The 27,627-nt window shown below is 43.8% G+C and overlaps 1 protein-coding gene across 1 annotated transcript; it reads left to right on the top strand.

Moving 5' to 3' along the window:
- Positions 1-1,088: 1,088 nt before the first annotated feature.
- On the top strand, positions 1,089-26,997 carry LOC105862866 (nuclear autoantigen Sp-100-like). Its single transcript, XM_076006029.1, has 13 exons — positions 1,089-1,325; positions 7,519-7,677; positions 8,828-8,996; positions 10,085-10,168; positions 11,445-11,507; positions 11,917-12,066; positions 15,255-15,401; positions 17,972-18,055; positions 18,775-18,870; positions 19,383-19,472; positions 22,465-22,548; positions 25,624-25,740; positions 26,673-26,997. Exons 2-13 carry the CDS (start codon positions 7,519-7,521, stop codon positions 26,738-26,740), a joined length of 1,311 nt encoding a protein of 436 aa, XP_075862144.1. The 5' UTR covers positions 1,089-1,325; the 3' UTR covers positions 26,741-26,997.
- Positions 26,998-27,627: the final 630 nt, after the last annotated feature.

The raw sequence follows: 27,627 nt of genomic DNA, 5'->3' as shown, positions 1-27,627 counted from the left end.
GGAATTCCTTCCTCTCGGGGACGAGCGAGGACTGGCGCCAGCCACCCCCCTCCTTCTTAATTCCTTCACTTCCCTTTCCTTTTCTGATAAACTGTTAACTTGGCGGCCAAACCCAGCCGGCACTGGGGCGTGGCTGAAACTGGGGAGGAGGGGACTCCGGAAGGCTCGCTTAGTGACAGCCCCGGCTCTGCTGCTGCCTGGTAGACGCTCGAACCAGCAGGGGCAGCCCAGCCTGGTTCTGAGAAACTTCCGAGGATGTTGGTCATGAAGTCCGTTCTCTGCAGCCTGTCGCCCCCAGCAACCTGAGAAGCCTCCCCCGTTTTCTTTTCTGTCCCCAGTTGCTCTCAGACCTGCCGTCCGCCCGGGCTCTGCAGAGAGCGCCACGTGTCGGCTTGGTTGCAGCGATGCACACGCGGCTCGAAATGCAAATAATATGAGCCCCTCTCATCGCTATCGTCGTCACTGACTGTGGCAAAATACGCACAGCATAATGTTTATCATTTTATCATTTAAATGATATTTCATCATTCATCACTGTCAACTTGTCACCTAACCATTTGTAGGTGTGCAGTTCAGTGGCGTTAAATACATTCGCGATGTGGCGCGTGCATCACCACCGCTAATTTCCAAAACCGTTTCCTTCATTCCCAACACAAATTCTCCTCGCGTCGCACAAGTCAGCTCCCCGCAGCTCAGTGCCATAGCCAGCCCTCTTCTAATGGAGGGGGGGTGCTTTCATCAGAGGGGGAGGGAGAGGAGGGCCGAGATAAGCTTCACCCACGAGAGACCTGCCGCGGTTCCCCGCCAGGCCTGGGTGGGATTCCAAAGTGGAGAAGACGATCGGAAGCGGGGACCGTTCACGCGGGAGGGTGCACCTATTCCCAGCTTCCGCGGCGCCATGGCCGAGCGCAGGGGAGGTTTCCCAAGGTGGGTCCACTGACCACTGCCCTGGAGTCGGAGGTGCTGGCATAGACACCGAGACTCCGGGCCACCTGGCTTCTAGCCCCAGACGTGCTGAGCTGCAGCGTGTTGGGCGGGGCCCCTGGAGTGCTTTCCTCCCGCAGCACCCGTGTTCCTTTAGCTCCCGAAGTCCCGGAAAGCCTCCAGTGCGCTGGGACTTTCTGCTGTGGCCTCGTGTGGAGCTCTGGTGAGAAGCAGAATCAAGAGGCAAAACAAGCTACGATGGAAAATTCCTTCCTCCGCTCACCCAGTGGCTGAGAAGCCTGTGCCCTTTATGGCAAGGCGTTTGCCGTACAGAGGGAGGTCAGCTTCCTTCCTTCGGGGAGGCCCGTGGATGCCGCTTGAACCGTCACTGCCCTTGCAGGGTGAGGTGCGGGCAAGCTGGGCCCTAAATGGATCTTTCTTCTTTGGGGCCATGGGTGGCCTGAGTCACAGGGACTCCATCCCCACTGGGGCCCTGCCCCGTGCAAGCCAGGCTTCTGTGTGTCTGCCCACCCAGCCAGCTGGCTAGGCCCTTACCCAGGGGTTGTGACGGGGACTCTGCCTAGGCCATCTCCTAACTCCAAGTGACAAGTGACGGGTCACAGGCACTCAAAGGGCGGGGGGGGGGGGGGGGGGGGAGTCTGCCCCTGGTGGTGGGCAGTGTGCTTTGCCCCTAAGGCTGCTGTGTCCTCTCCCTGTTCCCGTGGCTGGGGAGGGAGCAGAAGCTGCTCTCATGTGTCAGGAACTACAGAGTCCCTTGTTGTCATGGGTGATGATAGGAAGGAGCGTCAGGAATGCCCAAATCTCATCTGGTCACAGACAGCCCTTCTCCAGTGAGGCTCCACAGTGAATCGGAATTATTAAAAAAAAAGACTTAGGGAGTTGGGGACTCAGTTGCAGTGTATTGTGAGCAGGCCATTGTGTGATGCTGCAGCACTATTGGCCAGACTGGGGCTTGGGGGTTCTTTCTGAACCACGAGTCCTAACCCTGACATTCCGCATCTGAAGAATACCAAAGTGCTTTGTTCATGCCAAGGGGTCAGAGAAGTCAGCACCTCTGGGCCACTCTCTGCTCAGAGTGGCCTGAAACAGGGCCAGGGCAGGAGCTGAGTCTGGATGCTGGAGGGGAGGTGGACGGAGGAGGAGGAAGGGGAGGAGGAAGGAGAGGAGAGGGAAGAGGGGAAGAAGGGGAGGAGAAAGATAGAGAGGAGGGGGAGGAGGGGACGGAAAGGGAGGAGGAGAGGAGGAGGAGAGAGAGGGGAGGGGAGGGAGGGGAGGGAGCAGCAGGAGGAGCAAGGGTGTCCAGCAGCAGGGTCTTGTTGAGGTCACCTAGCCACAAGGTGGACAGGAGTGAAAGAGCAGAGCTTGGGAGAGACGGGGCTGCTCGGAGGGAGCACATCCTGCCTCAGCTTCACTTTGTGGCACACGAGAGACATAGCAGAAGCAAAGAGAGAGAGATACCGAGGGCAGAGAGACAGAGGGAGCCAGGCGTGTGCATCGTCTGGTGGGCGCAGCGAGCCTTCCTGCTGGTGAAGGTGTCCTCACCCGTGTCCTGGGCTCTGTCCCAGTCAAATCTGCGTGGACAGAAAGCCAGCCAGGAAGCAAACTCTTCTCTCCACGCTCTCCAGTGTTTGGGCACGGACCCCTCTGTCCTGAAGAAGGTGAATCCAGGGGAACATGACTCAGAAGATACTGTTCCAAAGCACCACCTGCTCTGGCCCCTGAACCCTCACTGCAGCCGCCCTCTGGCCCTGGGTTCCAGCACCCCTGGGGCTCTCAGCTGCCTCCATGGTTCTGCCTATAGTTCTCATCTCTGGTTTGGGTTCATGTCCTATTCTCCGTTTCTCTTTGTTCCAATATATCGTCATGCTGATACATTTTCAGTATTTAAAAAAGTCACTTTATGTTCTTTGTTGAGTGATGGCAGAGTATGAGAGAAAAATCCTTGTGTGCAGACGTAGATGTAGTTGTCTGTTGATCTCGCCCCTTACGCTCTAGGCCTGTGGTCCCCGATCCCCGGGCCGTGGCCTGTTAGGAACTGGCCGCACAGCAGGAGGTGAGCGGTGGGCGAGTGAAGCTTCATCTGTATTTAGAGCCGCTCCCCATCACCGGCATCACTGCCTAAGCTCCGCCCCCCCTCAGATCGGCGTTAGATTCTCACAGGAGGGTGAGCCTTACTGTAAAACGCACATGCAAGGGGTCTAGGTTGTCTGCTCCTTACGAGACTCTCATCTCCTGCTCCCTCCACGGAAAAATTGTGTCCCACGAAACCAGTCCCTGGTGCCCAGAGGGTTGTGGGCCACTGCCGTAGGCGGTCTCGGTTCCGATCCCTCTGGCCCATCCCACGAGAAGCCTTCTTGGCCTTCTCAGCCCTCTGCCTAGAAATCTCCTTAACTAGGTCATTGAGTTTGTTAGGGACATTTTCTATTTCCACGTTACTGCAGGTGAGAGCTTTATAAAGCTTCCCGCCCCGGCGCAGCGAGGGTCTCCTTCCCTTCAGCCTCTACCAGCGTTTCTCACCTTCCCGTAAGTGTCCCCGACAGCTTCGCGGGCACTTTAGGCTTCCACCCATTGCTCCGTGGCCCACAGCCAGTGCCACCTGTTTGGTGTTTGTTACGATAACATCCACCTCAAAGTCTGTTCCCGTTATAATACTATGAAAAAAACTGCCCCGAATGCAGTGATTGAAAACAACAAAAATCACGTTTTATTTTGCTATGTGTCCGAGCTTGGGCAGAGCTCAGTGGGGATGGCTTGTCTCTGCCGTAGGTGGGTATCTCCTGGCGGCCCTACTGCGCCCGGAGGATCTGCTTGCAGTACGCAGTCCCACCCGGTCGTTGGCTGGGGCTGCTGCCTGGGTCTCGGGGTCTGGGCCTGGACCCCAGCACAGCGTCACTTCCGCCATGTCGTATTGGTCAAGCAGTCACAGAGACCAGATTCAAGAAAAGGGGGCCTAGACCCCACCTCTCGATGGGGGGAGAGTCAAAGAATTCTGAGTGCATGTTTAAAAAGCCTTGTGCCTGCCCTGCCTTTGAAAGGTTGGCTATTTTTACCAACTTGGCTCCTGCCTCTGGCTCTCGTGGTCCAGAGGTTTCTTTCTTTCCTCCCTGGCTGCTTTCCAGAAACGCTGAGAACATTGCCCCCACTTTATAAGGCAGAGCATTTCAGCTCCCTCCAGCCTTGTGTCTACACGCCTGGGGTCTAACTTGTCCAGTCGAGGTCACCGTGTGCTCGGCCAACCCACAGGCCGGAGAGGAGCTGGAAGTTTCTGTCTTTCTCTTTCCCTGCCACGGTGACCTCTGCGAGGAGAGGAGGCAAACGTAGAGGTTTACTGCTCTCCTACATTAACTTCACCTGGAAACAGCTTCAGTCAATTTTGGCCAAGTCGACTCTTCCGCCTCTTTCCTTGGCACAAGCACGTGGCCCCAGTCTCCCACGGGCTCCCTGGAGCTGGCCTCCTGCGCCTGCCCCTGGGCTGTGCCTCCCTCTGGTCCTCCACGTCCTGACTCCATACGTCCTTCTCCTCAGTTCTCTACTGCCGCTCCCCCACGAGAGTCGAGAAGCTTGGAGATTGGAATAGGCGACCCAAAATATCTGCCATCTATTATCATTTGCACAAATGCTTTCACTTCTCTTTTCTGCTTTCTCGGCGAGTCAGTTCAGACTCTGTTCTGGTCCCTGGGAGCCATGGTGGGAAGCCCAATCTGGGCCTGAGAGAGCACAGATGGTCGCTGACGTTGAGTCAGCCCCGCTCCGGCTCTTCGGCCCAGAAAGTAGCAGGCCAGGAGGCCGGCAGGTGGAGGCGGCAGGCGGGCAGAGATTGGTCTTTATCTCCCTTTCTTCATCATCTTTGTCAAGGTAGGTTTTCATTTGCTACTTACTTATACCCAGCTTCATCCAGACACTTTTTTGAACTGGCTTATAAAACCAATGATATATCGTAAGGCAGGAAAAGTTAAGCTATGAGAAATCAGGTAAAAAGTGGCAAGTGATAGCTACTGGTGAGACGCGGCCTAGCCTGACTTGTTAACTTGCAAATATGGTGTGTCAAAGCCATTTGAACCATGAAGTCTCTTTCATTAGCTTTGCTTTGTTTTCTTGGTATAGACGTAAGAGTACAATTGATAGGTCACAGAGTAGCTTTAGTAGACATCACCAGTTTTTAAAGTGGTGAGGCTAATTTTCACCCCACCAGCGATGTACGAGCTTTCCAATCACTATATTCTTTTCAACATTTGCTGTTGTGAGTTCCCCCCCCCCCCCCCCCCCCGTTTTAGCCATTTTGATCCATATATAGTGGTATCTCATTGAGGGTTGTTTTTTTTTTTTAATTTTAATTTTAGAGACAGGGTCTCGGTCTGTCACCCAGGATGGAGGGCAATGGCATGATCAGAGCTCGCTGCAGCCTTGAACTCCTGGGCTCAAGCAATCCTCCTGCCTCAGCCCCCTGAGTAGCTAGGACTATAGGCACACCACTATGGCCAACTAACTTAAAAAAATTGTTTTGTAGAGCCGGTGTCTCTCTATGTTACCCAGGCTGGTCTCAAACTCTTGGCCTCAAGTGATCCTGTTGCCTCTGCCTCCCAAAATTCTTGGGTTTATGGGGGCCACCACTCAGGGTCTCTCACTGAGGTTTTACTTTGCATTTCCCTGATAAGTAATGCTTTTGATCATCTTTTCCTATGCTTACTGGTAATTATAAATAGATATCCTCTTTTATAAAATGCCTGCTATTTTGCCTATTTTTTAAAAATTGAGGATTGTGTTATTCTTTCTAATTATTAGGAGTTCTTTCTGTATGTTCTCCAGATGTTCTACATATGAATCTTCTGTGGGACATATGTGTGGTGTGTATCTTCGCACATTCTGTGGCTTTTCTTTTCACTGTCTTAATAGTGTCTTTTGGTGAAGAAAAGCTCTTAATTTTAAGTTAAGTCTAATTTATCAATGATTTCTTTTGTAGTGTTAGTGTTTTTTGGATCTCGTGTAAGAAATATTTACCTACCTCAAGCTAAGGAGATGTTATCCAACATATTCTGGAAGCTTTATTGTTTTATCTTTTATATGTAGGTCTGTGATTCACTTGAAATTAATTTTTTTTGTATGGCATGAGGTAGGATGTTCAGTTGTTCCAACACCATTTCATGAAATGACCACCCTTTCCCACTGAAAGGAAGCACTGTCTTTGTTGTAAATCGGGTGACTATATGTGTGGGTATCTGTTTCTGTGCTCTCTATTCTATTGATTTATATGCCTACCTTTGTGTGCCCATCACATTGTGTCAATTACTATAACTTTATATTGAAGTTAAACATTATTATTCTTTTTCAAGATTGTCTTGGTTAATCTTGGCCCCCTTGCATTTCCATTTATGTTTTAGAATCAGTTGGTAAATTTTCACAAAAAATCCAACTTGGATTTTATTAAAATTATATTGTATTTATAGATTTATCAGGGATAATTTATATTTTAATATTTAGTCTTCAATCCACAAACATGGTATCTCTTTCCATTTATTTTGGCTTTCTTTAATTTCCATCAGCAAATATTTTGTGATTTTCAGTGTAGTGTTCATGCATATCCTTTGTTAGAGTTATGTTTATTGTTGATGGTTTTTGATGCTTTTGAAAATAATATTTTTCTATTTTTATTTCAACTTCTCATTTGCTAGAAATATAATTGTATATAGAAATATAATTGATTTTTGCATATTAACTTTGAATCCCATTGATTTACTAAAATTACTAATTAATTATAATTGTTTATTGATTCTTTTAGGTTTTCTAAGTATATAGTCATCTACAAATAATGATAGTTATATTTCTTCCTTTTTAGATTTATATTTTCTATTTCTTTTTCTCACCTTATTGCATTGGCTAGGATTTCTAGTAGATGTTAGATGGAAATGGTGACAGTAGACATCTTTGTCATGTTCTCAAATCGAGTAGGAAAGTATTTAATATTTCACATTTAAGTATAATGTTAGCCATAAAGTTTTGTTTGTTTGTTTATATACTTTATTAGATTGACAAAGTTACTTTCTAGTCTTAATTTTCTGAGAGTTAAAAAAATTGTGAACAGATGTTGGATTTTATCAAATGCTTTTTCTGGATCGATTGAAATTATCTTATGTTTTTCTCCTTTATTTAGTCAATGTGGTGGATTACATTCCTTGATTTTTAAATGTTAAAAAATTCTTGCATTCCTGGAATAAGTCCTACTTAGTCCTGATGTATTATTCTTCTTACTTATTGCTGAATTTGATTTGTTAATGTTTTGTTGTGGTTTTTCCCATCTATGTCCATGAGAGATATTGACCTGTACTTTTCATTTTTGAAATGTCTTTGTCAGGTTTTTATATCAGGATTATGCTGTCCTTTAGTAAGCTGGGGCATGTTCCTCTTTTCTTTATTCACTGAAAGAGTTTATGTAGCATTGGTAATGTCCTTTCTTAAATGTATGTTTTGAAGAATTTACAAGTGAAGTCATCTGGACCTGGATTTTTTTTTTTTCGACTGAGAAAAAGCATCTTGAAATCTTGATTTTTATTTTCTCATTGTATTTTTTTCCTTAAGATGTTTGCAGTCCTCCAGAAGAAGACAGCTCTCAACAATGAGATCTTTTTCAATCACTTCAAGGAAAATAAGGCGAAGATAGCAAGTGCAATAACAAAGCTGTTTCCTTTTCTCGAAAGCCTCAGAGACCGCTCTTTTATCACCAATAAAATCTATACTGTAAGTGAAGTTTATTGCATTGCCCCATGGTAATCCAGCCCCCTAGTAATTTATGTTTAGCCTCTTGGATTCAAAGTTTAGTATGTCGCAAACTGCCTAAATGGCCTTTTATGCCTTTCACGGGAAGACTCTTTTCTGTTAGGTAATCATCCTGTAAGGTGCAAAGTGACAGGGCAAACAGATATCATTGAAGATATTTCTATTTCTTTCTTTTTTTTTTTTTTTTGAGACAGAGTCTCACTCTGTTGCCCGGGCGGGCTAGAGTGCCGTGGCATCAGCCTAGCTCACAGCAATCTCAAACTCCTGGGCTTAAGCAATCCTCCTGCCTCAGCCTCCCGAGTAGCTGGGACTACTGCCCGCCACAGCCTTCCAGAGTGCTAGGATTACAGATGTGAGCCACCGCACCGGCTAGATACTCCTGTTTCTAACTGAAGCCCTTCTCTTTTGTAGCAAGTGTTGGGGTGGAGTGGATGGTGACGGTGAGGTGGCTGTATTGAAACTGGTATGCTCTGCAAATGCATAGTGATTTATACAACATCACAAAGTAAAATTAAGAGAATTAGGAGGACCGGAGCAGTATTTTATTATAATGTCCACTTATGTCAGGTGCAATCCCTGGGGGAATTCATGCCATTATAAAATGAATTTCTGCCTCCCTGTTGTCTCCTCCAAAGTGTTTACATTTCGTTAGATGACTCTGGAGCTGTGGAATTCAAGTAAATTTGATCAACAGACACTCCTGGAGACAAGCAACCCGGCTCCTCGGTGTGTGGCTGTGCTCATCCTTTATGTTCTTTACAGCAAGGGCAGAACCATTTCCCCAATTCCTGCAGCCCATACAGGACTTCTCATACCCTAGGGGGAAGGGGGCAATGGGGGCAGCAATTGCTGTGCAGTCAACAGAATATCTGTCCTATCCATTCCTGAAGCAGCCTAGGTGGGATGAAAGTTCAAAAGTCAAAAGGAAGGGTTTCCTTGTTTTTTTAAGCAGTGGATCAAATATATTAGAAGTTCTAAAATGTTACATGAAAAATAGTAGTCCACCTGCACGGAGAAAACGGAGCAAGTATTCTATGCAATTACTTCCTGGATCTCTGTTTAACTTTGAAACTGTTATTTTGTACTCTTTTTCCATTGAACTTTCAAAAAGGATTCTCACGAAGCCTGCATAAACTTGGTTCCTGTGCCGAGGGTGGTGTACAACGTTCTCTGCCACCTCGAGAAGAGATTTGATTGTTCACTTCTAGAAGTCCTGTTCAGCAGGGTTAACCTGAAGGAATATCCTGATTTAATTGAGATTCACAAAAGCTTCGAAAATGGTAATCAATTCTCTCCCCTCTCTTTTGGGGTCCAGGTCTACTTTTCATTCATTCATTGGCTCAGCCCCTCACTTAACAAGTATTCATGAAATGCTTATGTGGCCCAGGCCCTGAGCTAGGCAGTGTGAATATAACTGAGCTGGTGCCTTGGCCTCCCCTCACTGGCAGCCCCCTGGGTCCCTGCTCCAGGCATCTGGGAACACCCCTCAGTATCACAATACGACTTGCTTGGAGCTTCCTGATAGTCCTTCCTTTGTTCCTTGGATCTGGGGAAGTCTGCCTAGCTCCTCCATGGTATCCTCTGTCTTTGGGGACCTCTCACCCTTCCTGATCCAATTAAGCGAAAACTCTCTTTTCTAGCCCCACCTTTAAGATTGTTGGGCTTTCTCTTTTACCTACATGGATCTTTCTAGGATTCTCTGTTTCTTCCCTAAAGTTTGTGCAGTTCACAGAGACATGCCACTTACAGAACTTATATTGAGATAAGCTTTCATTCCTCTCTGATCATCTTCTTGGATGATTAATTATTATTTACAATTTTTCCACTGATCTATCATCCTTAAAAACCAAGAGACAGAGTCTCGCTTTGTTGCCCAGGCTAGAGTGAGTGCCATGGCGTCAGCCTAGCTCACAGCAACCTCAAACTCCTGGCTCAAGCAATCCTGCTGCCTCAGCCTCCCAAGTAGCTGGGACTACAGGCATGCGCCACCATGCCCGGCTAATTTTTTGTATATATATTAGTTGGCCAATTAATTTCTTTCTATTTATAGTAGAGACGAGGTCTCACTCTTGCTCAGGCTGGTTTCGAACTCCTGACCTTGAGCAATCCGCCTGCCTCAGCCTCCCAGAGAGCTAGGATTACAGGCGTGAGCCACCGCGCCCGGCTTTTTTTTTTTTTTTTTTAGCCCCGTTCTTGGTTGTCCCAGGGGAAGGGACCAACCCATAAGCTACTGAGATTCAGACTGACTCAAGGGCTAGGAGTTCCCCATTGAATTATAAGAATACATACATGCTCCTTCTGTGTAATCATGAGGTGGTGTCCCTGATCACTTGCCTGAAGACTCTAATTAATATTTTTATGTGTTCAGTGCTCCAAGACAAATATTCTCCCCAGAAAAGTGGTGGAAAAGAGACACAAAAAATGCACAGCATTCAGCCAAACTGTGAAAGAGGTAATTATGACTGGACAAAAGCTTTGTTCTCTGGTCTACTAAGAGGAAAAGGAGACAGAGACCTGCACTCTGGAGGGGAGACTGCCCTCCCTGCTGGGGAGCGTGCTGGAGGGGTGTGGGGAAGGTAGACGAGGGTCACTTTGCACTGATTCCAAAGTGACCTGCCTCCAAGTGGAATCCGAGAGCACTTTGGGGAGGTGGCAAAGAGAGACTTTCTGCCCAATAACCTGGAGGGTGGAATCAGAATCTGAGAGTGAGTTAGGAGACCTTCAGTGTGGAGCTGTGATGGGCTAGGAATGGTGGGCCTGTGGCCAACAACGTCAAAGGAGAGATCCTTGGTGATGGCAGAAGGAGCTGATTTAAGTATAGGGGATGGTGTTCAAGACAAGAATATTCACAGAGAAAGGCAGCCATGTAGAGAGAGACCGGGCAGACGGGAAGCAGATATGAAGAGGATGTGGAAACTCTGAGAAAAAGTGAGAGAGAGAGAGTGAAAGAGAGAGAGAGAGAGGAGAAAGGAGGGGAAATGAAAGAGTAGAAAGGGGTAAAGGGCAACAAATAGAACCATATTACCAACAGCTCACTTTGAATGAACATCTGCTCTGTGGCAGTTGCAGGTGGAGTGCTCACACCTATTAGTATTGGTATTACTTATGTGCCAGTCTTGCAGATAAGGAAACTGAAATCTAGGGAGACCACATGTGGATTTTGCCTAGGGTCAGATGAGCAAAGATGAACCCAGGCGTTCTGAGCCCAGAGCTGTGTCTTAACCCTGTGCTGCTACCCAAGTAATCTAACAGAAAGAGCAGAAACATGGAACACAAATGGGTTCATTTATGAAGAGATAAAAATACAGAGAAAAGAATAGCAAGAGCTGCAGGAAGTGGAGGCACATCAGATGCTAAAAGCCCATGGAAAGGTCCACAGGAAAGAGTGAACAGATGGGGATGGGCAGGGTACGAAAGGTGGTGGGGCCAAGGTGACCATGACTTGGCAGGAACTGAGACAGGGGCAGTTCTGGGACAAAGGCAGGTTCATTTGGGCCAGGGATGTTAAGACAAGTCATGGCCACTTACCAGAGTGCGAGGTGGCCTGGCTGAGGCCTCTCAGCTTGGGGTGTGTCTGACCTCCTTGATCTGCCAGTTCCCAACGGGCTCTGCACTGAGACTTAGACGGGTCTTTAACTCTTACACTATAAAGATTAAAAAGGGACTAGGGGAAAATAGCAAAACCCATACTTTAATTTCTGAAATAAACTTCTAATATCTTCCCCCAGGAACTGGTGAAAACTCCTTGCCAAGCCTGCCTGGACCACACTCGGATTCCTCCTTTTCCACTGGTCTGTTCCTGTTGACTGTTCTGTCCTTTGTTGCCTCATCCTGTTCTGGAGTGTGCTGTGGGGCTGCCTCTCGTGTAACGGATTGCCCATAGTTTTCAATCTTTGCATCTGCAGTGCTTCAAGTTCAGGATTTAAATAACAGGTCTTTTATCCTCTGGGTTGCCTGGGAGGGTTTCCTCTTCCCATACTCCTTGGACACACCTGCTGCCAGTTCCTGCTGGCTCTGGGCCTGGGTGTTTTACTCATGAGCCTGCTTCACAGTTTTCTGCCTGTGTCTGCTTGACTGTGGCTGCTGACTTAGTGCTGTGACCTCCATCCAGTGGTGGCCCATGCTGTGGTGGTGGAGGGGACAAGGAGAGATGAGCTGCAGGGGAAAAATGAAATATCCATGAATCAAAACATGGTTTAGGTACAACCCCACCTGAGAGCGGACTCTTGGAGCACCTCCGTGAAACAGAACAAGCAAATACAAAAGGAAAAGATACAACCAGAGACAAAAGTGATGCACTAGGAAGCCAAGAAGCAAATCAACCATGTGCCCAAGAGCCTGAGCCAGCAGGTAGGACTGACTCACTGGGTTTGCATGAGTGTGGAGGGGCTGGGGGTGCCCAGGCTGAGGGCAGGGAGTGGACTAATGCAGGGTGCAGGGAGACAGTTATTTAACAAAGGGGAAAATCACACAGACACAGAGAGTGCAGGAATGGAGCCTGATATCCTGATGAACAGACCTGGAGGAAGAAAGTTATAAAAGAAAACTGGGAGGCAAGGGGGAAAGAGTTGCAGAACTCACCAGGGAAGAGAATCAGAAACAAAAGGCAAAAGGAGGAGTTAGAGAGAGGCTGGCCATGGGCTCAGTGAAGCACAGACACCTTCACAGGGTGGGGCAGCAAGAGATGCAGACAGGGCTATTAGGTAGAAACTTGAGAAGGAAAGAGAGGCAGGGTGAAGTGTAACAGAATGGAAATAGGACAGAGCAAGGCTCGACTGTATCTCAGCTGTGCTCTCTATTGTCTTCAGCCTCCTGTGGGCCAGTAGTGACTAATGGAGATGCAAGAAAGGAGACACCCAGCCCATTGCCCTGTGATGAACAAAATAATTATTACTTACCTATACATTTTCTTTTTCTTAGATGCTCTATTTTTTTGTCATTTGTTTATTTTATACCATGTTAACGATTTCTTTAAATTGACAAATTTAAAGTTATATATATTTATCATGTATGTTGTTTTGAAATGTTTATATTGTGAAAAAGCTAAATGGAGCTAATTAACATATACATTACCTCACTACGTACTTATCATTTTTGTGGTGAGAACACTTAAAGTCTATTCTCTTAGTGATTTTACAGAATACAATGCATTATTAACTGTCGTCACCATGTTGTTTAATACCGTGATACCCAAGCCCTGAGCTGCAGCCTGGTACTGGTCTGTGGCGTATCAGGACATGGGCCACGCATCACTGCTGAGCTCTGCACCCCCTGCCCCACGACACCCCGTTCCCCTGCTCTGGTCCAAGGAAAAACAGTCTTCAATGAAAGCAGGCCCTGGTGCCAAAAAAAATTTGGAACTGCTGGTAATAGATCTCCTGAACATATTCCTCCTACCTAACTGAAACTTTGTATCCTTTGACCAACATCTCTGCTATTCCCGTCTTTCCCCAACCCCTGCCCGTTTACCACTATATACCCTCAACTTCTATGAGTTCAACTTTTCTACACTCTGTATATACTGTATTTATCTTCTGTGTTTGGCTTATTTCACTTAACACAGTGTCCTCCAGGTTCACCCATGTTGCTACGAAACAGGATTTCTATCTTTTTTAAGGACGAATAGTATTCCACAGTATATATATGTATCACATTTCTTCATCCATTCATCCTTGATGGATACATGGGTTGATTCCAAATCTCGGCTGTTGTGGATAATGCTGCAATGAACATAGGAGTGCAGACATCTCCTCAACATTCTCACAGTCCCTCAATTATGACTGTTCTACTTGTAATTCTTCAACTTTTGATGGGTTTATCAAAGTATTAAATGCTTTTTTTTTTTTTTTTTTTTTGAGACAGAGTCTCGCTTTGTTGCCCAGGCTAGAGTGAGTGCCGTGGTGTCAGCCTAGCTCACAGCAACCTCAAACTCCTGGGCTCAAGCGATCCTACTGCCTCAGCCTCCCGAGTAGCTGGGACTACAGGCATGTGCCACGATGCCCGGCTAATTTTTTATATATCTATATCAGTTGGCCAATTAATTTCTTTGTATTTATAGTAGAGACGGGGTCTCACTCTTGCTCAGGCTGGTTTTGAACTCCTGACCTCGAGCAATCTGCCCACCTTGGCCTCCCAGAGTGCTAGGATTACAGATGCGAGCCAGCTCGCCCAGCCTAAATGCATTTTTGACTTAACAGTAGTTTTGATTTACAATGGGCTTATGGAGATGTAGTCCCATTGTAAGTCTAGAAGCATCTGTACTAATTTCATATCCTTCAGATATAATAGGATAATCCCCAAGTAGGGGGATTCCTGGATCATATATATGGTAATTCTATTTTTAATTCTTTAAAGCAACTCCATACTTTTTTTCCATAATGGTAGGGACAGTTAGTGGGAGGTGTCACTAGGAGGCTTCTGAGGTATTGGGGGAATCCTGTTTCTTGAGCAAAGTGATATGCTCACTTTGTGACCACTGAAAATCCACTTTTATCTCTGTATGTTATTCTACCATTATAAATTTTATTTTATTATTTTATTTGTTTATTTAGAGACACGGTCTTGCTCTATTGCCTAGGCTGGAGTGCAGTGGCACAATCATAGCTCACTGCAGCCTTGAATTCCTGGGCTCAAGTGATCCTCCCACCTCAGCCTCCCAGGGAGCTGGGACTGCAGGCATGCACCACCATGCCTCGCTAATTCTTCTTATTTTTATAGAGATTGGGTCTCACTATGTTGCCCAGACTGGTCTCGAACTTCTGGCCTCAAGTAATCCTATAATTTTTATTTATTTATTAAAAAAAATACAGACGGTGTCTCGCTCTTGCTCAGGCTGGTCTCGAACTCCTGAGCTCAAACAATCCTTCCATCTCAGCTTCCCAGAGTGCTAGGATTACAGGCATGAGCCATTGTGCCCGGCCTATAATTTTTATTTTTAAAAAGGCAAAAAAAATTAGTCATCAGTGGATGAGATGAATAGGTAAAGGGAAAGGTTAAGAAAAAAAAAGAGGCCGGGCGTGGTGGCTCACGCCTGTAATCCTAGCACTTTGGGAGGCCGAGGCGGGCGGATTGCTCAAGGTCAGGAGTTCGAAACCAGCCTGAGCGAGACCCCGTCTCTACCAAAAATAGAAATAAATTAATTGACCAACTAAAAATATATATACAAAAAATTAGCCGGGCCTGGTGGTGCATGCCTGTAGTCCCAGCTACTCGGGAGGCTGAGGCAGTAGGATCGCTGAGCCCCGGAGTTTGAGGTTGCTGTGAGCCAGGGTAACGCCATGGCACTCACTCTAGCCTGGGCAACAAAGTGAGACTCTGTCTCAAAAAAAAAAAAAAAAAAAAAAAAAAAAAAGAAAAAAAAAGAGTCAAGAGAGCATGAAGAAAGGAACAGAGTTGAGCAACAGGAAAAAAAGAAGGATGGTGAGAGTTGGGGGAAGCTTTCTCCCCAGCAGTGAAATTGAGGGAGGAGTTATCAATGGCAGTGAGGGGCCCACTGGGGAGACAAATGAAAATGCTTTGTTTCTTACAATTTGGCCCAGGGTTAGAGCTACACAACCCAGGAATCCAAATGAATTCCTGTTCTGTGCATCTGGTGGATATAAAGAAAGAGGCGCAACTTTTTAACTCAGAAGATGAGCAGCAAGCCCAAGCAGGAGCTAACCATAACCAGGCATCTGACACAATAGGTAAGGCTGACTGGACGAGTTTGTAGCTGTGAATCACAGGTTACCAGGTAAGGGCTCGGGCACTTCATCAGGGCCCACTGAGGCAGTCCAGGTAGCCTAGGATGGAGACAGGAAGGGGAGGGGCCAGCAGCTCAAGCAGTGAGCCTCAGCTTAACAGAAGAAAGTCCCTAGGAATTGTGAAAATTGCAAAAGACAGAAATGGAGGTAATAAGCATTGATGTTGGAGAGGCTGTTTCTGTAGGAAGAGGGGTTGGCACAGGGTAGGAGTCAAAGAAAAGGGAAAAAATCAGGGAGCTAAGATATTCACAAGAGGAGATGGAGAAAGAAACTCAACAAGACAACAAGAGGTATATAGAGAGCCACTGCCAGAGACAGAGGCAGAAGCAGGGGAGATGCGCAGAACCGAGAGAAAGTTCAGAAGTAAAATGAGAGTTAAAAGTGGAAGACGAGTGGAAGTGAGACCAGTGCCAGTGGATGGGCAAAGCTGCCCTCCATGTGCAAATTTTATCAGCTTTTGGTTTAAGACCTGGATAAGCTGCAGATCACATTCATTCCAGAAAGAGGGTCACTTTGCTTCCCAGGTCTTCCTAGCGCTCCTTTTGTGTTGTCGTTGACACTGGGTCTCCCTGTATCCCCCAGGCTGGAGTGCAGTGGCCTGAACATAACTCACTGTAACGTCAAACTTCTGGGCTCAGATGATCTGCTCACCTCAGCCTCTGCAGTAGCTGGGAGCACAGGCGAGTGCCACCATGCCCGGCTAACTTTTACACTTTTTGTGGAGTCAGGATCTTCCTAGGTTGCCCAGGCTGGTCTCACACTCCTGGCCTCAAGGGATCCTTCTGCCTGGGCCTGCTAAAGTGCTGGGAAGCCCCTAGTGCACTTTTATGGGATTTTCTGCATGTGTACTTCTTGGTCACATACTGAGACTTTCAATGGGTTTTGCTCCTTTGCACAGTTATCAGCAGCGAGGACTCTAAAGAATCCAGTGATGGAGACAAACCCCCAGGAGCCCCCCTCTCAGCACTGGAATGTGACACACATGGGGAAGGTCAGGGGAGCAAGGCTTGGGCTCTGGGAATCTGAGCGATGAGTTACTATTTCCTGATGCACTTTATTCTGACCGTTTCGGTACAATGATCCAGTTTATCCTGGAATCTCATTCTCTGCACTTACTTAACTTGACCCATTTGGGAAATGCAAGGAGATAAAAAAATTGTTCTAAATTTATTTTTGAGAATTAGGCTTATTAATTGGTGGATTCTATTAATCAATGTATGTACCCATGCATTGATTATATAGTAGACATAGGCTAGCAAAGTGATGAGTTTGTTTCTCAATCTGACTAATTACCATTCCCAGAAAGTGTTAGATTTATGCCATGATTTCTGTAGAGAGCAGAAATGTAAATATTCCTTTATTTGAAGATCATGTTGTCATCTATCACAAACTGTAAATAGTGTCAAGAGATAATTCATCTAGATATCTAGTGTTAGCAGAAATAGACTTGAGATAAAGTATTGTGAAACCTGAAGTATTGTTTTTGATAGGGTTCTTTTGCATGTCATCCCATATATAGTGATTTTTCAAGACTTTTGCTAATAGTATTTTTTCTTTGCAATAACCTGGAAGGGTAAGCAGGATAGACAGTGTTGTCCTCATTGCTTAGATAAGAAAACACAATCACCTAAATGTTTCAAGGTCATCTACAAAGACTCTTGGGAAATTAAAGGAAAGACAAGACTAGCATCCTGGATTATGAGTTTTTTCCTTTGTAAAATGAGAGATAGGAAGAAATATCAAAATGTTGTATTATCTCTCTCCTATTTGCAGCATGAGTTGTCATATCATTTATAATTAGTGTACAAATTGGTGATTTGTTTTCCCTTTTTACTTTCTAGATCCAGAGAATATTAGAAACATGCCACTTTAGGGAAAGCACACTAGGAAAAAACATAGGAACAAACACAAATCTTGCCTCATCTTGATGTTACAAAAAAACAATGTGTTAAATACATTCATTCTAATTGCTCACTGTATCTTTCAAAGTAAACTGTAAATTTGCTTCATTTTTTAGACAGTGCACACTCTAACTTTTATCCTAGTGTAAGAAAACTCCTCTAAAAAATAGTCCTCAAATGTACCTGTGGCTCAAACACAAAAGAAGGTGATTTCTCAGCCTTGTAAACAGTTCAAGGAGGTACCTAGTTGGTGGGGATACAGGAGGGTCAACACCTTCAACACAAGGTCTTCAAGGTCTCCTTGTGTGGAAAACAGAGGCAGAGATGAAGGAAATGTGGAATGACAGGAGAAGGGGTGAGAAGTAACAGAGAGCAGTGCAGGAAAGCAAAGGTCAGCAAAGTTGCTCCTTGCCAATGAATTGTCTCTCCCTGTGGGGACAGGAATGGAGCATCACTCACCTATAAGGCAGGTAACTTAGAAGGGAAGACCCGCTTGGCCTAGGTGCATTCCAGGACTTGCATGGATTTGCAAGGTTTTTCCAAGTTTTCTTATTAGGGAATGTCGTTGGCTGCACACTGAGACCCCTTAAGGAATCCTATTCTTTTGTGCAGTGATCAAGGAATATGGATCTTCAGAATCAAGCGAGACAGAGGAGGCCCAAGAAGCCACTTGCTCACGACCCCAGATTGCACCAGGTAAGGATATTGCAGTTGCAATTCCTGAACTATAGAACATCTAGAGTCCAAATCCAGAGCTCTGTTTTCCTGATGAATTTTATTCTGAACATTCTCCATATGCCTTGATTCTGTAACTTCTAGGACGTCATTCTCTGCATTTAACCTCCCTGGCCTTATTGGGAAATGGAAGGTGTCAGGAAGGCATTATAAACTGCTCTTTTATTTGATGGGTCCAGTCCAATCATATATTGAAGATGTAGCAAAAATACGCTAGTAAAATGATAGTCATTTTACTACACACTATCATATATATTGAGGCTACAGAGTTGGAGTAATGAACTGACTCTCCACTGCCATTTATATCTGATGGAGCACTGTTGGCAGAGCATTCCTCTGTCTGTCTCTGTCTATCCTCAGAGCATCTTTGTAGTCCAAAAGCATCTGATGTAGTCCATCTGTGGTGGTCATGTCTATCTCTCCCCATCTAAAGGAAAGGGATCACTACCAAATGAAGTAGGGATCTACAATCCTTTAGCTCTAATTGCAAAATCAAACATGTTTTGAAAGCCAATATTTTTTCATATGTGTGCAGCTAACCAATTTGGCAGTAAATCTGGACTTGAGCTGCCATGAGTCCTTGTAAAATCGCAAATCCTGTGTACTAACAGTGTATATAGTCAGAAAGTTTATAATCCTTTTAGTTATAGCTTACTGGTTTTCTTTTCTTTCCTTTTTAGATCCTGTGAATATTGGAAACACACTTACTTGTTGGATACTTAAAAGGAAAAGACCACATAGGCCTCAAGGTGTTCCATGTCCCAAGTGCAATACAGGTTTATTCCTTGCTCACATAAATGGGATAAAAGATTTTATTTATTTTTTTTTTGGGGGGGGGTGTGTCACAAGCTTAGAATGTCTTCAAAGAATAATTTGTTCTGCTATTTACTTATTAGTAGGAAAAACTGACTTCAGAGCAAATACACCCAAAAATATATTGTAGTTAAATAGTTGACTTACATGGTGATTTTTCATAGAAGAAAGATAATTTGGTATAAGAAGACAGAGAGCCAAGACAAAGCACAGATGCCCACTGGGGGTGAAATTTTCTCAGCCTTGGTTCAAGTGACAGTGAGGCTAAAATACTAACTAACCTTCAGTCCACATGAATTCAAAAGTCATGTGATGGAGATATGAAGGCAGGGAAATTCTTTCCCTGGAATCAGAGTTTCCCAATTTTTTCTTAGTTTCTTTCTTTCTTTTTTTTTTTTTAAATGTTCTTTTGTCTTGGTACCCTCATCACACACTGAGACCTCCAAGGGACGTTTGCTCTTTTCTGCCTTAATAGGGCATGACTGTGACTTTTCAGAATCCAGTGAGGATGAGTCACCCCCGGAAGCCCGGAGCTCAGCACTGAGACGTGGGTGTGGTGAGAAGGGTAAGGACCTCACCTGCCTCTCCAGGACGCAGGAGTCTGACTTCCCAGCTCCTGTTTCCTGGTGCATTTTCCTCTGTGTGTACACCGGGAGCCCATTCTCTGCAGCTGCCTCATCTGGCCATTTTACAAAATGGGAGGAAAGAAGTCGTTATAAATTTAGGAGTCATTATAAATTCAAGACGGTGGCTGTAGTTGAGCGGCAGTGCCCTTTTTACTACTGACTGCCAGACCAACTAACCCCTAAGTATTGGATTCGTGTAGTGATATCTGCTTCTGCCCATCCCCTATTTTGTAGAGAAGAGAAAGTGGGTGGTCTGCTGTTGCTTGACTTTGTCACAAACCTGTTAAAAACTCAAAAGACCCTGGTCACACTCTCTAACTATTGACAGAAAGAAATCCTTCTGGTTATTACTGTCAAATTCAATTCATAGCTTTTGACAGATGACCCCAACATGACATTGGCCAAATGTGATATTTGAAAGATCTTCTCAGATAAGATCTCCTTTTATCTTTACAGCAACCTTGAAGGTGGGCAAGATAATGCCTATTTCCACCATTTCACAAATGGGGAAACTCCAGCACACAAACACTTAAGGATTTTTTTTTTTTTTTTTTTTTTTTTGCACATGATATATGGAAAGTTATGGGAAGAGGCAGAAGTAATAGCCTGGACTACCAAACATCCATAAACTTTTACTCAAAGTCCTTGAAGTGACATATATTTCAGAATTTAAAAATATTTTTATTATTTTTGAAAGACAATGTGATTTATATTTTACATATTACAAAATACCTCAACAGAGTCTGGGCAGAGTCCTATTCTAAAATATACTATATTAATGTTTCAGCAGCAACTTGTATAAATATTCCCTCCAAATGTGATAGGACTTTACAGGGACTCATGGCAGCTCAAGTCCAGATTTACTGCCAAATTGGCTAGCTGCACACATATGAAAAAATATTGGTTTTCAAAACATGTTTGATTTTGCAATTAGAGCTAAAGGACTGTGGATCCCTACTCCGTTTGGTAGTGATCCCTTTACTTTAGATGGGGAGAGACAGAAATGATCATCACAGCGTCTTCATTGTCCAAATCTAGTCTACAGCGTAAGTAGTCATAAGATTTATAATGTTTTAGTTATGGATTACCGGTTTTGTTTTCCTTTCCTTTCTAGATCCTGTGAATATTGGAAACACAGCTATTAGGTTATTAAGTATGAAACGTCTGCTTTTCTTAAGTGCTAAGTTTGATAGTTGATATCTCTGATGTTTCACTTTGACACTTCTTGTTTTATTTTTATTGTGAAAGTACATCCTCATTCTTTAAAACACATGGTTTGGCTTGTGATTATCCTTCAAATTTTTTTTTTACAGCAATTTTTGTGAAACCATGGATAAGTCAAAAATTCAAGTTATCCTTGAATATCAGTTCTGTTGTGGAACCACTGCGGTGCAGACAGCTCAAAATGCCAACGAAGTGTTTGGGAAGGATGTGGCTAATGAAGGCACCATATGTCAATGCTTTGAAGTTCTGTTCTGGTGATTTTAATTGTGAAAATGAGCTATGTGGGTGACCTGAGACCGCGGTGGGTAAGGATGAGCTAAAAGCTGCAGTGGAAGTGAATCCCTTTCAACCTAGGTGTGAATTAGCAGCAAGGTTTGGCATTACTATTTCAACAGTACTGGGCCATTTGAAACAAATCAGCAAGATAAAGCAGCTGGATAGATGGGCTCTGCATGAATTAAATGAGCATCAAAAGAGAAATCCTCTTGAAACTTGCCTTTCTTTGCTGCCACAAAATAAAGGCGAGCCGTGTCTACACCATATTGTGACATGTGATGAAAAATGGATTCTTTCTGACAATCGTAAGTGTTTGGTCCAATGGTTGGATAAAGATGAAGTACTAAAACACAGTCCAAAACCAAATACTCATCCAAAAAAGCTAATGATGTCTGTTTGGTGGTCCAGTGCTGGCATCCATTACAGCTTCAAGAAACCTGGTCAATCAATTACAGCAGATGTCTACTGCAAGCAGCTGGGTAAAATGATGAGGATGGTTGCACTTGAGCTGTTGAGGTTGGTTGATAGAGTCAGGCCAATCCTCTTGCAAGACAGCACGCCACCACATGTCACACAAACAACACTGCCCAAACTACAGAAGCTGGACTTGGAAACTCTCTGTCATCCAGCATATTCACCAGCCCTAGCACCAACCGGCTACCACTTCGTCCAGGCTTTGAATCACTTCTTTCAAGGAAACATATTCAATTCTCAACAAGCTGTGGAAAACACCTTTTGTGATTTCATCATCACTTGCTCTCCAAGATTCTTTGCTGCTGGCATAAACAGCCACTGTTAAGATGGCAAATCTGTGTCAATAGTTTAGGCACATACTTTGATTAATTGCGCTGCTTCTTGTTTGGGATATAATTAACTACACTTTTGATTCAAAATCGGACATTTCATATTTAGTGTCTTAATATTTGGAGGATACTCTAAAGGAAAAGACAATGTAGACCTCAAAGCGTTCGATGGCACCAGTGCAATACAGGTTTACTTTTCACTCACATAAATAGGATGAAAGATTTCTGGGGCCGGAGGCAGTGTCCTATTCCACACAGTCATTTACGGCCCAGCAGATGGAGGCTCTGGCATCTTTAAAATGTTGCTTCCATGGTTTAGCTGGATGAGAAACTGATGTGGAAGCAGAAGTGTGTACAAATAAGTAGAAAGGGCAAGAAGTGTAAGAATTGGTGACAAAAGGGAATCCCTGCCTTGGCAAAGCTGTCCCCAGCCCCAGTCTTGGGGACGGCTCCTGGACCAACTGTGACCAACAGGGCAGATGAAGGCAAAGGTGGCCCAGTGGTAGGAATATTTCTACCCCTCCTACATGAACTTCCTTTACCAATTTCCCTCTTAAAGGATTCCCTGTAGGATTGACTCCTAGACACAGACACTAAGACTGTTAAGGAATTGTGTTTGTTTCTGCAGGGATCAACAGTAGTGACTCTTCAGAGCCAAGTCATGGAGAAGACCCTGAGGAAACCTGCAGCTCAGCCCTGAGAAGTGCGTCAGGTAAAGATTAGGATGCCAAGCCTTGGCCTGCCAAATGTTAGAAATCTAAATTAAAAGCTACTGCTTCCAGATGCATTTTATTCTGAGCACTTTGCCTCCCTTGTATCCAGTTAATCCTGGGAACTTCTTTTCAGCATTTTAGAAAATGGAAGGAGGCAGGAGATTATTGTAAACTCATGCTTAACAGGATGGATCTCAGTGACTAAGTGTATGTAATTATATATTGTTGCTATAGAAGAAATAAATCGCAAAATGATGGAATCTTTTTAATACTTACTGTCATGCCTACTGATACTAAGATCTTAGATTTTTATAGCAACATATTGGTTGACATTAATGTTGGTTGTAGTTGTAAAAGCCTCAAAAGACAACTGTTCCTACTATGTAATTATAGACAGAAATAAAAACTTCAGATCACTCTCAAACTTTAATATACCTTTTGACAGAAATATGTTGTGTTATTTCAGTATACTTTGGCAAATAAGATTCCTTTTTGTCATCACAAAATCTTTAAGACTCAGGCAGCCTAACTCTTGGTATCCCCATTTTGGGGTGAGAAAATAGATGTACAAAGGTATGAGGGCCAGAAAACAAAAAGAGCAACAGGGACTAAGTGCCTCATGGTGGGGAACTGTTGTGTGTAATGGACAGGAGGCTGACAGCCGTGTCATGGGAATCGAAGTCCAAAGAAGAAGCACAAGGAACCCAGAGTATTCACAGGGGACTATATCAGCGCTTGATGCAAGAAGGCTTGTTTAACAACAACAACCGTTTGTGTATATAGTGTGTGTGTGTGTCAAGCCATATTCGTTGATATCAATGGAGAGGGAAAAATAAAAATCACAAAGAGACAGATTTAGGGATGGAGTCAGCCATGTGGTGTACAAAATACCTAGAAAGATAGAGCCAAAAAGGATGAACATAGAAATAAAGGGGAACAGAGATTAAGAGCATCGTGATGAGAAGAGAAAAAGAAATACAGGAGACAAGAAAATTCAGAGAGAGAGAAGCCCACAGAATGAAAGAGGTAGAGTTAGAAATGTACAGAGGCAGAACAATGGGCAGAAATGAGAAGTGAGGGTGAGAATGAGGAGTGGCCAGACAGGAAAAGAGAGCAAATCTCTGTTGGATGTGAGGTGTAGTCACTGGAGTAAGTGTATTTCTTTCTCTGCTCATCTGAGCTCTGAAAATAGTTTAGCAGGACCACATTGAGCTGTGTTCCCTGGTTCTCTGGCCACTCTCTATGCTTTATCATTTCCTTATTTGTCTTCAATGTCCTATGAATCCAAAGCCCTTCAGATGAATACAGAAAGAGTCAGAAGAGATGCGGCCCATTAGCCTGTGATGGAAAAGTCAATTATGATATTATTTACCAGTTATCTTTGTATTCCCATGTATTCTTTATTCTTGTCCTCACCTCTCCCCCAAAACATTTGCAGACACAAATATACACACAGACACCACACACAGACTTGTGCACAGGCTCTGACGGCTTTCAGAAGGTTTGAGGCAGGCAAAAGAGAAAGGAGAGTTGGGCCTCTGAATGAAAACAGTAAACACTGAGTGGATAATATAAGGAGAAAGAATGGGAAATAGTAGGCTGGGATCATTAAATGAAAAGATATCAGAGTAAGCTTCAAGTTTTTCTGCATGGACATAACATTTAAATGTACCAGTAGTTAAGGAGATTTGTGGGGTAAGAGGGATAATTTTCAAGATAGCTCTCAGAAGTTATACCAGGAACATGGGAATAAAGTTGAAGACTGATTGACAGAGTTGCAATGTAGGAAGCTTATAGGAAACTGGCAGAGGTAATAGAACTGGCGATGTGGTCAGTGTCAAAAGAGAGGCATTTGGTGATGATGGAAGTAGTCTGTGAGGCAAACCTGAATACAAGTGAAGAAAATATGGATATCACCCTGGGAAACAGAGTGAGACTACCAAAAAGTTGGAAAAAATTGAACAGGGCATGGTTACCACACCTATAGTCACGGCCACTTGGGAGACTGAGGCAGGAGGATCAGGTGAGCCCAGGAGTTCAAAGCTATAGTGAGCTATGATCATGCCACTGCATTCCAGCCCAGGTAACAGAGCTAGACCCCATCTCAAAACAAAACAAAACAAAACAAAACAAAACAAAAAGACAAAAAAGAACAACAACAAAGAAAAAATACAGATAAAGACAAAGATGGAAATTATAAAAGAAGCCATAGGATCAAGATAAGATTGACAGAAACAGAGCTGGAGGAGAGAACAGAAAGGGAAGTGATGGTAGAAAGAGGATCATCTTAATAATAAAGCTAGATTCAGAGATAGAAACAGAAAGCTAGGTGGAATGATGTACATGCAGGGAGTAATGAATTGAGAGGTGTATACGACGAGGCATTATGAGAATTATGTAGAGAATGAGTTAAAAGATGAGGGAAAATGGAAAAGACAAGATGTAGTATAAAATGGAGAGAGGAGAGAGATAAATTGTGGGGTCTGAGATGATCACAAGACAAAAGCAACTGTGGCACAAGGCTTGGTTTGCAGTAGCAGTGAGTTTTCAGAGTAGGTTGCCCCCAGATATCAAAGTGGCCCCTGTAACTCACCCAGTATACAAAAGACCTCACCCAGGCATTTCATGCATTTCTATCACTTCAGTCACCACCCACATCCTAACGATTCCTAAACATGTGTCTCCAGCCAGCCCTGTCTTCTAAACTCATTCATCCAAGTGGCAAAAGCCTCTGTCCAAGGTCCTGAAGGCCATAGCCTTCTCCACTTGAATGTCTCTCAAGATGTTCAAATTTTAAACTCAACTCTTGCATAACTGAGCATTTCATCTTTTTCCCTAATGCCAGCCTTCGCTTCTCCAGTGTTCTCCATCAGTGAAACACACTATTAATTGATTCTTTCTTTCAAATTGAAATTCTTGGGGTAATCCATGCTAGGAAGAGACAAATACAGTGAGGAACAAAGAAATTGAAAGAGATTTCAGAGGTAGATCTATGCTTTAATATAGAAGTGGGTAGTTACTAATGTCTGGAGGGGGTAGGGCACAAATGAAACTATTTACAAATCACAATCCAGGAGCAGAGCTACAAAGACCTGAAAAGGAGAAGTGTTCCTGTGTCATGTGTTTTTCAAGTGGAGTGCCAAGAATTCAAGAAGCAACAGCAGAAAGTAGCCAAACACCTGACATGATGGGTAAGCCTGCCCAAGGGTCTTGGGATGGACACGGCTGAGCGGACACCACAGACACTAGGGAGGGCTGTGACAGGTGATCAGAGTTCAAGGAGAAGATGAAGCAGCCTCTGGCTCACCAGCAGGAAGTGGGCCCACAGACCCCAAGTGTCAGAAGTTCAAAAGTCTGAAATCAGAGCTCCTGATTCCTGCACGATTGACTGTGAACACCCTGTGACAAGGAACAGGCCTGGTCCAGGCCAGAGTCCTGGTCTCTGCCTTTGCTTGGCCTGACCCTTTTGGGAACTGCAGGGAGGCAGGAGATCAATATAGAGCCATGTTTAACAGGATGGGCTCTCGTGGTTATGTAGGGATGATGTAGAAATACAGGGTAAAAATGGCATTTCATTTACTATATTAGCATATCAATAGTAAAGTGTTGGATACAGTGACTTTTACAGTTGTTTGCAGAACATAGAAAGCCATGTTCTTCCATTCACAGATAATAGTGTCACTTTGTCATAACCTTGAAAAGGCCTAAAAAGCCTGTTACCTGTCAGGAAGAAGGCCTCAGATAACTATTCTTAAACTAAAAATGCATAGTTTTGAAGGATGTCCTCCAGCATGCTATTGATTTATATGGTGATTTCCTATTAACTTATTTAATCTTCACGAAATATTGAAAATCTGAACAGAATAACTGTTGCTCTCTCTGTTTTGTAAATGAGGAAATTGGTTCATGTAAGTAATTAAGAACTTTTTCAAAGTCTTAGAGAACTAAAGGAAGACCTTATATATCAGTTCAGTACCTGTTTGTTTCCTTTAGAAGGAAGGCAGGAAGTGATACTCAGAACATCATTGTAAACTCAAGCCTTTCACACAGTGTGAATTGTCATAAGATTTGTAACTTTTGTTTACAAATTACAGTTCTCTGACCACTATCTGTCACTTTCTAGATACCACGGATGCTGGAAACAATTCTGCTTTGGAAAAACACAGTGGAAAAAGAAGTAAGAACAAATAGGAATTTATTTGATTTTTATGTGACAAATGAACTAATTTTAAATGCTAAGGTTTATTATCATTATTTTCTATATCTTTAATGAGATAAAATAAATGCCTTTTAAAATAACTAGTTTTTTCAAAATGGTAATATCTTCATTTTGCTTTGTATTCTGATTTCAAGATATGATTCTTGTAAACATTGGTGTATATCTTTCCAGAATTTTTCTATGCATGTATTAATGTGTTTTGGAATACAACTTCATTTATTTAAATGAAGTTATTTTATACATACTTTTTATTTTCTTGCTCTTTAAAGCTAATATACCATACTTAGTAAAAACATTTAACATTTTTTTTTTTTTTTTTTTTTTTTTGAGACAAAGTCTCGCTTTGTTGTCCAGGCTAGAGTGAGTGCCGTGGCGTCAGCCTAGCTCACAGCAACCTCAAACTCCTGGGCTCGAGAGATCCTTCTGCCTCAGCCTCCCGAGTAGCTGGGACTACAGGCATGTGCCACCATGCCTGGCTAATTTTTTTATATACATATCAGTTGGCCAATTAATTTCTTTCTATTTATAGTAGAGACGGGGTCTCGCTCTTGCTCAGGCTGGTTTTGAACTCCTGACCTTGAGCAATCCGCCTGCCTCAGCCTCCCAGAGAGCTAGGATTACAGGCGTGAGCCACCGTGCCCGGCTAACATTTTTAATTGAAATATAAAAAGGCTTATTTCAGTGCTGGTTTAATGTGCACTGTTTCTATTTTTATTGGGGTCAGGAATTTTTTATTTGTTCTTGGTCATTTGTTTTTCTTCTTCATAGAATTCTTTGTTATAGAATGCAGTCAGTGTTTTCTGTTGTGGTGTTTATCTTTTTCTTACTCCGCTGAATGACGGTAGAAATATTTATATGG

Source organism: Microcebus murinus, chromosome 8 (genome assembly GCF_040939455.1).
Source record: "Microcebus murinus isolate Inina chromosome 8, M.murinus_Inina_mat1.0, whole genome shotgun sequence".
NCBI lineage: Eukaryota > Metazoa > Chordata > Mammalia > Primates > Cheirogaleidae > Microcebus > Microcebus murinus.
The sequence above is the reverse complement of the archived record's forward strand: the minus strand, read 5'-3'. Positions and strand labels throughout refer to the sequence as shown.